Below are 14,634 nucleotides of genomic sequence, written 5' to 3' on the forward strand. Positions count from 1 at the left end.
TTTTTTACTGATCACCCTAAAGACCAAACTGTGCAAATGTCCAATGGATTTTTATTTATCTACAGCCTATCAGGACTACAAAGTACTACTTAAAGTAGTTTTAAACTGAAATTTAACTCAACATTAACAGTGCTTATGGTAAACAAGAGTGCATTTTTTATTTTTCAGAACAGACCATGCTTTAACCACTGCTTTCCTGCCTTTTTAGTCCATGCCATAATCCTTTATGTTATTCAGCAAAGCTTTCTAGAAGCTCTGCAGTTAACTATTTGGTAAATTCTTTCTTCAGCTATGCTGTCTATGCTGAGCCAGAGACATAGGATGAGTACAAAGATAGAAAATTCCCTTTTAAAAGGATATTTGTGTGTGAACAAATTGACTGTCCTCAACTCTGTCCCATTCTGCTGCTCAAAGCAAGCAGGGGTGGGGAGAGGAGGGAATCCTATTCCTTAAACTGGTGATAAAGATTTCAGCTCATTTATTTTGCAAGAGGAGCAGATCAGCAGGCAGAGTTACAGGAATGATGCAAATAAAACAAGGAAATGTTCAATTTGCTGATATTTATAGCGTCCTGCAAACATGGGCAGCATGTGAAACCAAACTTGTCAGGTTTTTCCTCAAATTAAGTTAAAAATCTAAGGACATCGGTAGGTTTTGACTGCTTGTTTTTTACAGATGTACTGGTATTTTCTATTATTTGTAAAGGGGGAGCTTTTACTGCTGAGGTCGTCACTGAAAACGTGCCACAAACGTTACTGGAAAATTAAAAATGCTCAGAAAGGCACAGCTCTTTTTTCTGCCTGATCAAAACTAGATAAAGAGAGAAAATAAATTACAAAACCTTTGTAATTACTGTAACAACTTTACAATCAGGAAAGAGAAAATACCTTTACAGAGACAGGCACATAGGGACAGTACTGTAGCAAGTATTATTGGTATAATTAGGAGAGCACTACATTGCATCTAAAAACATCTCCTATACAATGTTCCTGTAACAACATTCTCCATGTCAGCCCTCAGACATAAGGGTCCCATTGAAAACCAGATTTATGCTGGAAATGAACCTCGAAATGTAGCATAAGACATGAACAGAAGTAAACCAAAAGTCTCCAGAAAACTTTCCCAAGAAGCTGCAAACACTTTTTGATTTCCAGTTTCCAGTCAAAGCGCTATTATGATCTCCTTATCGAAACTGTGCATTGCACAGAAAGGTTTACAAACAGTCTAAAGCTCAGAATTTAATTATAGGTGGTGTCAATGCGTACATATCCCAGAAAAGTGATTTTGAGAGCGGCCCCAGCTGTAATTCCAGAAGAACCTCGAGCATTCCAGCCACTTGGAGGCGGAGGGGCACCATGGGTCTAATTTTGAAGCAAATAATGAGAAAGCTGAAAAGTATGACTCCATATATTTGGAATCATCTTGTGGTAATCAAGGTTACAGCTCCTTATATGGCATGGAGAACATGAAGCACACACAAAAAACAGAGTATTAAAACTATGGGGTACAAAGAACTGCAACTACCCCAAAAAACCAGGACGCGCCAGCAAAGCCCCCTTTAGTTCTGTGTCTCTGGGAAGTTCAAACCTTGCCCTAAAAACGAGGCTGGTTACGCACCCTGCTTCCCAAAGTGCCTCATTAAAGCAGCGTAACCCGCCGGGAGGCATGAATGAATTTCAGACAAACCCAGCAGAAGGCAAAGCAGCCTTCAAACACTGCCGGCGCTCGGAAAGGGAAATGGGGAAAAGGTAGGAGAAAGAGAAAAATCTATTTAAAGAGGTTGTAGTTGTCTCTTTTTTTTTTTTTTTTTTTCCCTCTCTCTGCCTGTCTAAAGTTAGTCTGGCTTAGAGGATGCACTAACTTTCCCAATCAGTTTTACATTACAGCACAAGTCCAGAAATAGCTCCCAGCCGCCTTGGCCTCTAGCACGGTTGCCATGACAATGGAACCACAGGGCTATAAATAGCTCATCAGCACCAAATCTTGTGAGACACATCTGGAATGGGGCCAGCCCAGCCCCGGCCTGACAAATAAAAATAGGCACAGGCAGTTTCAAAGGCTGGAAAGGTACAATGTGGCTCGGGCTGTGCGGAGCAGGGCAGGGAAACGGGTTTGATTGCTTGTTAGCACGAGATTTATTTGATAGGAGATTGGGAGAGGTATAAAAGTCACTTTATTGCATACTAAACAGACAGCCTTTCTCTAAGGTCTATTTTTCTTTCTCTTCCCCACCCGCCTGCAGCACAACCACCCTGCTTTTGAAACTGTAACAATGCAGCCTTTTGCCCAGGAGACCATTAAAATAAGGAAAAACAGAAGGAAAGAAAAGAGATCTTCAAATTCCCCCCCCCCCCCCCCCCCCCAAACTATTTCTGTACGTTTTTGGCTCAAGTGCACTGAGTGCTCCTGCGGGTCTGACAGGCATCCTGGCTGGGATCCTGCCCAGGCTGGAGTGCTTTGCTCCAGCTAAAATCAGTCTCAGGCTGCTCCGTGCCTCCAGGAGCCTGGAGAGGGACGTGGTTCCCAAATCCTTGTGCCAGGGCTGCTCTCAGCATCATCCCTTTGCACCCTCAGCATGGGACAGAACCGGAGTCACAGCATATCCCATCCCACCTCCCAACAGCTCCGTGCCACCCAACTGCCTCTGGAGCAAGCATTTTCTTCCACTCAGTGGGTGAGAAAATGCCGTATTTTTAGCACGGGCTCTTGATCAACCCATTCAATTACGTCCAAATTATCTGTGTGGGAACAGAATGTTATGTCAAAAATGTTATTCAGTGTATTTGTCAATATTACTCAACAGAAGCCATTTGTATAATGAGGAGATTCAATATTTTCTCCAGTAGCAGGAAAGCAGCAGCTCAGGAACCAGACTGAAGTTGTGAGACTTTGTTATTTCCCAGACACTGGAAGTAGTAAGTCAGCGTGGTATAATGCAGAGAACACCACTCCCAAAATATAAAATCTTAGTTGCTCTATCAAAAACCAATAGAAACTACAGATGGTGATCAAGAAACTGCAACTATAATAAGCATTAAGCCACAGTAAAATATCTTCTGTCTGCCAAAAAGGCACTGTGCACGCACTCCACGCAAGCTGCACCATCAGCCCACAGGATTCCTTTAGGTCCCTACATGGATATTTTCATTGCTAAAAATTGTAGTTATTTCCACCCAGGCTTCGAGCTGTATGTAAAGTCCCCTCCCCTCCCCCCTGCCTTTCACCACATCCAGTTTGCTCCCCTGCCATCTGAACAACGCACACCTCAGGAACAGCAGCTGGCACAGAAGGATTTTGGATAATGTCCTTTAAAACATGCAATGCAGGATTTATTGGTTTTTATAAAGATACTCCAAGTTAGTCTAAGAGCCTATCACCAGCTGCAAGTTTTGATTTAAATCATATAAAAAAGAATTAATTTTTTTTCTTCCTTAAGAAAGCAACTCATACATCAGTGTAAGATAGCCCCTTCTGGCCCACGTAAAGGACAAACTTTCTCATTTTGTCTGGGGGAAAGATGAGGGGGACAGGGCTGTAGAGCAGCAAACATTACACAGGATGACCCAAACCTGGCCAGCATTCCAGTCCTTCATTGGAAGGGCTTCCATGGCATCCCCAGCTCCCCTCTGCCATTAACTCCTTGCCTTGATGGAACGATCCTAATGGAGGATTTGTGCTCCTTCACGCTGGCCAGGGACCCCGCTCACCCCAAATCTGCATTCCCAGCCCAGATGGCTCCCAGGCCCAGTTTGGAACACCAGTGGAAGGTACTGGTGAGCATGAGATCACCATCACACCACCCCAACCCCACCCCAACCCCACCCCCATCCCATCCCATCCCATCCCATCCCAGGCCTGGGGTGGGAGGGAGTGGGGAGGAACATGGTGCAATCTCTATTAACTTTTTTACTTTTTAATTTTCTCTCTTAACAAGGCTGCAAAAGGAGACCAAAACCTTGGGAAAAGGTGGAGCGATTACACGTTCGTGCAGCAGAACTCCTTACTCCACTTTGCTCGCTGCTCTGCCAACGCTTCCTCCTGAATTTTGGAGGGCCATACACACCAGAAACTTGGGCTTAATTAATGAACCTGTTTCTTGCAAGACACTATGAAATCCATTGTTTTTGATATGGGATATTTTATCTTTTTTACACTTTAAAGCAATTTTGCTTGCCTGCCTTCATTTTTACTTATCCACATTTCTGTCCTTCCCGGTGCTGGAAATGGTTCTGACCTCCTGTGACTCTCAAAGATTGTCATCTTAAAGAATCTGGGCCCTCCACCAAGTCTGGTATCTTTTCCAGTTATTTCAGCAAAAGCTCTGCACACGAAAGACCACAACTTTTTATTTTACACAAGGAATTAAAACCTTAAGTCTAGCACTTAATTGTAAAAAAACAACAAATTGTTTCCACGGTCTTCACTATCTAAAAACCAACAACCTGGACTAGTGACAACTCCAGCGTGGCTGCTGGTGAACTTCTTTCCCACCTGCTCCCCCTAAATATCCATATTTTTAATATCATTATTGTCATGCCTTGTTTTCTGGAATGTGGAAAAGTATCTATTAACAAGTCCAGGGATTTTCCTGTTTTAAACCTTTTTTAATTATAAGCTAAAGTCACAGACCTTATATACTGCAGAAGAAACCAAAAAATGCATCAGTGACTGCATCCCTCCTGTGCTCTGTGGAGACTGAACTTGGAGAAAAACTTGAAATTTAATAATTTTTCACAATCTAATCTAATTTAAATCTGTAAGGTTCAATGAGGATCTTAGGTTTAAGAATATTTGCTGTTAACTTAGACTAAGGAGTCTGTTTAAGTGAAGTCCAATTCAGAATGAAGAATTTTTAATGAATTTTGAATATGAATGTTTGAAATTCTCCATATTTGATTTCAAATAAGTGTATGAAAGCTTCCTTCAATTCAATATTTTTAATATGGCAATAACCTATACATGTTATAGGTGTAAGTCCTCTGAGCAATTAAAACAGGTGAACCTAATGGGGTATCTTTCATTGTGTTTCAACCAAGTATTTTTATGAATCTTATCCTCATGGTCTGTTAGCTCCCTCCAGTGCCATCAAATCAGTGGAATTGATTTCAGCTGAAGAATTAATGACATCACTAATAAATAAAAAATTATTTTAACAATTTAAAATATTAATAAAAGTGCATTCAGATGATAAAAGAATTAACAAGCTTAATACTCCATCCTAGTTTCCCTGAACTGAAGAAACAGAGCTATCTACAAAACCAGATAAAATGAAGGTTCAGACAGTTCCCACATTTTTTCAGCTTTTGTGTGGTTTGTAAACCTAAACAGGGAGAACACAGAACCAGGCACTTCCCCAATTACTACTGGAAAATGGGCAACATCATTTGTAACAGGAATTTTAGGGACAAGGCTAAGTGGAGCTGATAGGACCTCACGTGACAGAAAAGGAATTCTGAACCAAGCCCGAGTTTCCGCAGGAATTAAGGAAGCAGTGATAGCTCAGGGAAGGAATCAGGCCCCAGATGAGCCCAAACAATGGGAAGACAAATCTCTGCTGGGCTCTGAGCAGGGTGATGAGGGAGGACTTTACCTCCCTATTTAAATAATTTGTACAAAGATCTTCACAAAAATAACTTGCATGTATTTAGATGCAAGACATAAATCCAGTGCTGGAATCTTTTCTGCTTAGGCACCATCCCAGCTGAGATTTTTGTTCAGTACTTTAGGAAGTTGGGTTCTCTGGCAAAAAGGCAGTAATTTTGACTCTGGTGCTGCTGACAGGACACTGAAATGTTCATTTCTGTCCCGTGAGGCTGCGGGCAGGGGCTGGAAGGGACTTGGACAGGACCGAGTACCTGCCAGCACCTGCTGGGCTGACAGTCCCACACCTCACAGCAGCTCACATTTCAGCTTGTGCTCTCCTCAGAGGAATGTGGCTTTCCCCCCTCCTTCTTGTTTAAATGTTCTGCTTTCAACCCAGCAAAAACAACTCCAGGCCTCTGTAAAAGCAGAGACACAAACTGGCACCTGGAGTTGAAAGCATCTGTAAAGAGCCATCTCTCATCTGGAAGTGAGTTGTAACAATACAGTTTGGTTGTTTTGTTTTTTTTTTTCCCTTTTTCTTTTGCTTGATCATGAAATTTAATACTAGGGATATTAAAAAAATATAATTTGAAACCAGGCAAATGGTACAGAGCTGCAACAGCATTTTGTACTGTGAATTTTGAGCAGTGCAGGGACACTCATTTTTGGCTACAGTGAAAAAGCAAATACCTGGTTCTGAGTTCTGCCATACAACAAAATGAAGAAGTCAAGTTTAAGTGCTTGTCTGTCCCTGGCACACATTACACTCAGGCAGATAAAAGGAGCAAGAAATCAAGCTTGAAGCCAAAATCAAAGGTAAATAATAAAGGTGACCACACTACTTCTGTGGAAAAGCCATTCACAGGAGTCACCATGGTTCTGGAATAGTGCAGTCCTCTTTTATTCCCCATGAAAAACCTTTCAGTCATCCAGTTTCATGGTTCTGCTTTTTGCTGCTCTTAGAAGGAAAATCTAACACAGACCCTCCATCTTTGCTTACTCACGTGTCTGTTACAGCATCAACACACAGCCACTGACTGTGCAGTGTTTCCACAAACTGAATTTGGTATTTAGTGCTTTTAAGCCTGCAATTAAAATGGACACCTTGCAGAATAATGTGGCTTTACAAAGAATCACAAAGGGTCCTAATTTAACAAGGGACATGACAAGCCATTCTAGAATCTTTTAAATACAGTATTTTGGCCTTCCCCCCTCCTCCCCACTGACCTAACTTGCCTCAACTCACTCTGAAGAAGAATTTAAATCATTACAAAAAGATGAACTTTAAATCTCACCTCTGAAAAGACAACAGCCGGCTATAAAAGACCTTAAAATAGTACTAAAAGCTCTAGTCATTCAAATGACTGTAAAACACAGTAGGACAGACTTTGTATTTACAAAACATATTCTAACATTTGCAAAATGTTTTTTTTTCATGCAGACTTTTCTAAGCTGTGTGTTTTTAATGCTGCAGTCACAGAGAATTTAGAATGAAGTGTGCACAGGAAAAGTAAAATCCCTGACAAGGCACAACCTCCGCCTGTTTCCTCTCTCACCAGAGTCACGTCGGCTCAGGGAGGTTTTCCATGGCAGTTCTGGCTCACAGAGCAGCACTGAGGTGCTGCAAAACACGGAATCCAGACAGGACTGGAGTGAGCGGTGTGGGTGAGGGATGGGGAAATTTTGGGACGACTCTTAAAATCCCTTATTCTCCAATTGGCTTGTTTTGCAATGTTAAAATGAGGAAGTCGTTCGTCTGCTTCGGGGGGAATTAGCTCTTTTGAACCAGCTTTATTGACTCTATTTATTACCTATATAAAAGTGTTGCAATTACTTAAACAATTACTAAATGTATTATTCACAGAACATAACTATTTCAGCATTACAACCCCAAAAGCTCCTCAGCAGCAGAAGGCACAGCTCTATCTTGAGGTGGAACCTTAGAAGAATTAAGACTGAATGAAGATTCCTCAATTAAGATTCAGGAGGTACCAGAGGTGACATAGACACACCACCCTTCAGTATCCTCACTGGCCTCCTTGTTGGCAGCCTTTACAGAGGCCAAGGACTGGGACAGCCTGGGCAGGGAATCTTCTCCCACAGCCCCATCCCTCTCTCACACAGCTCTCTGTGCTCCCAGGCTGTGCCAGAGCCCTGACCACAAACCACCCTTCAGCTGAGGCTGGAGAGAACCTCTGAGCTGAGCTACCCTGGACAAAACTGCTCACTTTAAATTCCTGCCACGTTCTCTGGAAACCTTAACTCCAGTCCCACCTTTCCTCTGGGGATGGGGGCAAGGAGAACAACAAAAGAAAGATTCTACCCACTGTTGTCATGAAACAAGTACAAAATGGTGCATGAAGCAAACACCAGGAGGTGGGGAAGAACTTCATCTCAGTGGGCATTAATTCTGAAATTCCAGTGATACTGGTTTATGCTTTTTTGGTTTATTACACTGAAAAGAAAGTATTACAGAGCTATGAATAACAACTCATTTTTGCATGACCAGTGGGTGGACTTCCCACCCCCCTGCACTCAATCACAGCCAGGCAGCAGGGAATCCAAGGGAAGGAAAAACCAACCTGAAGAGCCCAAGGTGTGCACTGAAGTTCCAAAAAAATCTCCAAAATCCACTGGATGACTATAAGCCATGATTCCAGCAGGAGACAAGCACATCTTCACCATCTCTTTGTCTGCAGAGGGCAGTGTCTCATGTTTGCATCTCAAATGGATGAAAACCTAAACCTAAATTACTCATTAAGAGACTGCAAATTTCCTCTTCTACATGAAAGAAACATTTAAACAGTCTCAGGAGAAGAACTGAACTAAAAAAGACACTAAAAGCCATGGGTATAATTGCTGCTGTGGGAAAGATGAGAAGGGGTCTAAAATGGTATTTCTCTTCCCCAAATATTGTGCTTATTCCCACATCAACATTTGTTAAGTCCCAGCTGGGGCTTCTGGCTGCCCAATATCCAAGCCTGTTATTTTGCAAAAAGACATAAACCCAGCAAGCCTCTTATAATGTCTGAAGAAGCACTAAATGATGTACAGCACCCTTCAGATTGCAGCCTAGGTTCAAATATATGCCTAAAACGTAGTGGCCGTCAGTCACAGTCCACAGACCTGGAAATAAATGTGTAATTCAAAGCTGTGCTGGGAAGTGAAGGCATGAGGCAGCTCCAGGGGAACAGTCCTGGGCTGGCTCACCTATTGCTCTGATACCTGCAACTGGCAACTCTGTGACTCCAGAGTGCTGGAGACAATTCCAGGATTTCCATTTGTTCTGCACGACTATAATTAGAGCTTCCGGATCATGGTTTACACTAAGAACAGCAGCAAAGGCTTCAAGGTGGAAGAGACTGTCATCAGATGGGTCAGGAGAAAGTCTGCAGAGAACATTCACAGGTTCTGGTGAAAGGGAGGTGTGTTCCTACATTACCTACCCTGTATCAGGTGCTTATTTATACATACACAGCCTATAAACACCATAACCATATGTGAAACACAGCTTTTATCACACAACAGCACTTCAACTCCACTTCCTGTCCTCAGCAGCAAATTATTAATTCACCACAAAAAAGGGTGTCTGAGCACAGCAACTGGTACATTACACAGAAGTTAATAATATGCGACTACTAAATATAGCCATTCCTGTTTTTCTTCTGAATTTTGCTGCCTAAGAGATTTCTGCAGCATCTTGCACACACTGGCTTGCCCTGCACGGATGGTGATGCTCAGAACTAGTGACAGGTGCAGAGCTTTCAAAACAGCTCTTTTCCCTCACGCCATCCCACCCACGTTCAGCTCCAGCTTGTAAAACTGCAGTTATCTGCTTTGTAGGAACGCACACGCACAGGAAGTCCAGGGAACAGACTGCCAACAAGCAGATGAGAAAATTAAAAAAGATCTGAGATGCTAATAAACCGTGCCAGAATTACACACTGCATCTAAATACAGGTTTTGAGGGAACACCACTGGAGTACTTCTGCAGATAAGCATATCCTTCATTTTAATTAAGGAAGAAAATTTCCCTCCTTTGAATGAGCTCACTTCCATTGGAGAGACCTGTTTTACTAACATATCTTATGATTTTTGGTTTCTTTTCTTAAAGATAACAGAGTGGGGAAGAAAAAAAAACCTTAAGGCCTATATAATTTACATTTGGGTCACTGACTTTCTTGGTTGTGGCTCCAAACATCAAGCCTTTAAAAAAACCCCATAAGCCCCACACTGCTCTGCAGCAGAACTTCCTCCTGTTACCTACATTCATTTTTATCAGCACAGTCTGCATATGTTCAGTGGAGTTACAGTAAAAAAAGTATCCCAAGGGGAAAAAAAAATCTTTGACTAACATCACAGTCAAAAAATGCAAGTTTTTAAAAGCTGTCTGGACACAACCCTGAGTAAGGTGCTTGAGGGGGCCCTGCTTGAGCAGGGAGGTGGGACTAGGTGGCCTCAGTGGTCCCTTCCAACCAGACCCCTCCTGTCTGATTCAGTGATTACTGCAGGGAAAATGCCATACATTTACACAGACAGACCTAACTCTGCAGAGAAAAATCAGTTTCAGTTTTCTGCATGTCCACCATTAATCCATTACGATGCCTTGTGGTGTGGATGTCAGGAATAAATGTGAAACAATTCAGAACTTAAAAAAAAAACCCCGTTGCTTAAACATGGATATTACAACCTGATTCACCCTGTAAACCATGTATGTATAAAAGCAGCATGTGCTTGTACAGATTCTGGTAATTACAGAGGTTTCTTTCAAAAAAACACCGTGTTGCACACAATATAAACACGGTAATTGTCACATAATCTCACAATCTACATTGTGATTTCAATTATGCACAACAAAGGGACTGCTCATGAGAACTGAACTGAGAAAGTAAATCACACCCCTCATAATAATAGTAACAAACCTGTGTTCATTAGTGTTTGTTTGTTTTTAAAAGGTATTTGTTCAACTACTACAAACATCTCTCGCAGACTGGTGAAAAAGAAAAATGCACTGGGTGCGGCATCAATCTTCCATTTGTAAGACTTGTCTGGAGGGAAATCAGTTTCATATTCTTCAGTGCCACGTGACTTTATCAGAAAACCACAGTGCAAATTTTGGCATAATTAGCAGGACCTTCTGAAATACAGCCCAGAAGAAAGCTCTGAGGGAAACAAACACGTTTCACATCATTAGGGAAAGTTAGAGCTGAAATGGAGGTACCAGCCCCTGCACACAACAGCAGAAATCCCACCTATTTTTAGTTCACAATTCCAATAAGAAAACAGCTGGGAGTCTAATGAAATTATCTTGGTGACAAATTTAATGGACTGAACACTAAAGTTACTATTTTTAAGTAAAGTTCCTAATTATCCTTCAAAACAAGAAGCAATTAAGCAGCAGTGGAGCTCCAGCTTCCCAAGCGTCTGCAAGGCTCGGCTCCAATCAGATTGAAACTGGGAAGTGGCTCAACACCTTTCTGATCCTAAAAGTTGGTTGAGGGCCAGGCTTGGGGTTTGGTTGGGGTTTTTTTTTTTTTGTCTAATGAAAGCAGCTCTGCTTTGACCTGTCCAGTCCTGCCTCGTGCTGTTCTCCCTGCCCGAGCTCCGCGCAGCTGCAGGACGCACAGCGCGCCCGGGGAGGGAAGGGAAGCGGGGCAGGGATGGTCTGGAGGGAGCTGGGGAGAACCCAAATGCTAACACACTGCTGGATCACAGAGCAGCTCAGCTGCAGGGGAGGGAGCTGCACGGGGAAGTGCTCCAGCAGCAATGGAGAAGGGCCAAGGATCCCACCTAGCAAAGAGCCCTGAGAGAGCACAGAGGAATTCTGGTACTTTCAAATTTACTGAAACAGCCACATTAATCACAATAAAGCAAGTTATAATCTGACATGTTCTTCTCCAAAAAGCTTTTTGAAACTGGCCATTTTAATTACTGTTTCCCGTGGTAACTGTTCCACTGTGGCACTAATGAGCCTGTTGTACTTGTAACCTCACATAAGGCTATTCCACACTTCATACATACCACACACCTTATTTTTGAAACAAATTTTGAACAATAGAGGTAGAGAATTAGAGTTAGCATTGAAAATACACAGATAACATACTAATATCAGTCTTTTAATGAGACATTGTAAGATCCTGGAGTCTGGAATGCCCATTTGGAGAATATATCATGGTAAAACAGATCTCTAAACCTGTCCTCTCACCCCTTCCACCAAACCACTCCGTTGTGAGATTCAAGATCAAGAATCTTGATGACAAGACCTTGATCAAGATTCTTAACGACATCACAATACTTCTTGGCATTAGAACCACAAAAGATTGATCATCCTTCATTCATATGACTTCACTTAAAACCTCACACTGTCCGAAATCACCCAAGGGTTTTTGCACGTGTGAGCTTTAATAATTCTCTTGAAGAAGAGCTGTATCAAAGCATCAGTTTACAAACGGGGAAACTTTGTTTCACCCAAGCCCTGCCTGGGATAACAAACTGTGTGTATCCAAAAGCAGTGTCCCACCCTGGGACAGAGGTGAACAAGGAGTTCTCCAGAATAAACGAGGAGAAGCCATTCCAACCCAGGGAAGAAAAGGAGTGCACACCTTAACTGCAAACTCTGTTCTTCTTCATGGCACACACAGTGATGTTAGGGAGAGCTAATGAAAATACCAAAATAAAACAATCAGGAGGCTCACTCCTGAGACTCTGTTTGACAGAAGAATATCCTGAGAACAGCCACACTTTATGAAGCTGTGTAAGAAAATTGTCTTGCCAGACACAAAGTTTCACAGTCCCTTCACGCACCTCCTGATCTTGTAACATCATAATGTGTAATTAAATCCCTCTTAGATACCTTAACAGCAGAAGTGGTGGACAGTGCTGTCCTCAGAAAATCTGCAAGCATTACCAACACTGCCAATAAACAAACAAGGCAGTTCAACAGTTGTGGGAATTCTGTACGTATATTGCTATTTTCATTCATTTATAAAAATTACTTAGGGTTCTGAAGGATCTTTTTTTTTTTCTGAAAAACACAAATCTCTCAGCCAAGATCCCACAGCAGACCTGGCCACCTGACCTGGGCTGGATGTGGCTGCTGCCAGCACCACGCTCCTTTAGCAGCCCAGGAGCCAAGGCTCCTTCCCTCCCCCAGCTGCAGGAGGCTTCCTAAAAATAGTCCTTTGCCAGCTTTCACTCGGGCTGCAGTTTACATGAGCCCTCTGGGGGAAGGGGAACCTTGCAGAGTACCCAAGGCACTCACTGAAAATTTACTGGGCAGCCAACACGTTTCAGGTGTAAATTACCATCCAGACACTGAAATCCCTCACTTCCACAATGAACACATTACAAATTAGCTTTATTGGTGCATATCCTTCTCAGAGACTTAATTAGTGCACCACAATGCAAATATAGTTAACAGAGATTTATATTTAACTACAACAACTTATTTTAACACGTTTCAGCTACAAAATCAATGTATAATATACTACAGAGTAATCAGTTCAAAATCACAAAACCTATCCATGACATCCTGCTACAAAATTACTCTTAATCACACGTAAAATTAGCCAGCAATTTCTTTCAGTTTATTTAGAACTTAGTCACATACTAAAAATACTGTAATTGAAGTTACTTAAACTCAGCTTTGGTTTGAGAACTTCTTCACCTAATATGAGCTTAATCTACTTTTTAATTTCCAGCCTGCCCCTCCTGAAGTCAGGATTTTATGACCATGTTCTCTGCATGCAAGCACATGGCCTCAATAAACTTTTGAGCCTGCTGGTAAATTTATACCAAATGTCCTCCAGACATCTTTGTCAGGGGTCTCTAAAAAACAGTAACTTCAGCAATACCTGTGATTGCAGGCAAGCACCCAGACAAAAGAAATTTAAACTGAAGTCCCCAGCGAAGGAAAGGCTTTGGCGTATCAGCCAACAGTGGAGTTCACAGAAGAGGAAAATGAAGGGAAGAACGTGCAATCAGCAGCATCCAGTGCTCCCTCTCCCCGGGACTGGCAGTGATGGATCTGCAGTTTCAGCCCAGGGAATAATTGGGAATCAAACCTGGTGCTTTCACATTGTACCAGCAAATGTACTGGCCTCTTTTCATCCTTGGATCAGGAATTTTCTGTTGCCTTTCAGAAGGCATGGTTGCTTTTACTTCCTTTTTAAAGCAATTTTAATGAGGTTTTACAGTAGCTTTTTAGGTCTTATGTTTGATGAAGTATTCTCCTAATTGTCATCCTGTAATTTTGAGATGTTCCTCTTCTGCAGCAATGCAGCTGAGCCACGAGAGCTCTCACAAAACCCTTTGTGCTCCAAAAGCTGTCATGCCTGCTCACGGGGAACACCGCAAACAGCAGCTCCCAAGGTCAGGCAAAAAGCTCCAGCACCCACTCAGCCAGGTGAATGAACTGCAAAATCCTAAAAATACTGGTCCCACCTGCTTCAGGAGCGTGGCTATCAGAGCACCAGGGATGCACATCATTCCTGCAGCCACGTTTTCTGTGGCTTCCACAGCAGCAGCAGCAGCAGCCAGACCTGGGGATCCCCTGCCAGGCCCCCCAGCCCATCCAGCACTGCATCCCACAGCAGCTTCCCAACCCTCCAGCCACAGAATCCACCCAGGAACGATGCTCCGGGCCGTGCAAAAATGATGCAACCAATGCCACGCTCTTCCTTGTTTCCTCAAGTGTTTATTTATAGCTTGCCCTGTATTTTATGCCTGCAGATCTTCCTCCTGGCGGGAGGGATTCCTAGGGAAGGCTGCTCCAGCCCCTGTGGAAGTCTTTTATTCTGCTTGTTTCTGTCTCACACTGAATTGTTTGAATCACAGCTCAAATCTACCCTCGTTCGGGGCTTTCTCTGTTTGCACAAAGGGACCTTGCAAGAGCCTGGGAGGGGGAGTGAAAATTCATTCTCAGGAACTACTGTGAGTTGTAAGAGTTGCTTGGATTGATTCTCACCATTTGACAGCCACAGAGTTTCACCAGTACAGCAACCCAACACTGCTATTTCATTAAGTCCAGTACTCACAAGTCGTCATTTGCTC

The 14,634-nt window shown here is 42.7% G+C and overlaps 1 protein-coding gene and 1 long non-coding RNA gene across 5 annotated transcripts in view; one reads left to right on the top strand and one right to left on the bottom strand.

Moving 5' to 3' along the window:
• Nucleotides 1-14,634, bottom strand: part of GNAS (GNAS complex locus) — a 133,566-nt gene that overhangs the window by 13,481 nt on the left and 105,451 nt on the right. Inside the window, exon 1 of one of the 4 annotated variants that reach the window (XM_053992630.1) lies at nucleotides 3,570-3,655. The exons of the other annotated variants lie outside the window; for them this stretch is intronic. Coding sequence (XP_053848605.1) covers nucleotides 3,570-3,580 — 11 coding nt within the window. The 5' untranslated portion in view covers nucleotides 3,581-3,655. Of the gene's footprint in view, nucleotides 1-3,569; nucleotides 3,656-14,634 lie in introns of those variants that run through there. 4 annotated transcript variants of the gene reach the window in all.
• LOC128815702 (uncharacterized) lies at nucleotides 1,995-4,317 on the top strand. The gene is made up of 4 exons (XR_008439708.1): nucleotides 1,995-2,067; nucleotides 2,844-2,915; nucleotides 3,695-3,767; nucleotides 3,935-4,317. It is a non-coding gene; the product is annotated as an uncharacterized LOC128815702 (long non-coding RNA).

Source organism: Vidua macroura, chromosome 17, assembly GCF_024509145.1.
Source record: "Vidua macroura isolate BioBank_ID:100142 chromosome 17, ASM2450914v1, whole genome shotgun sequence".
Taxonomy (NCBI): Eukaryota; Metazoa; Chordata; class Aves; order Passeriformes; family Viduidae; genus Vidua; species Vidua macroura.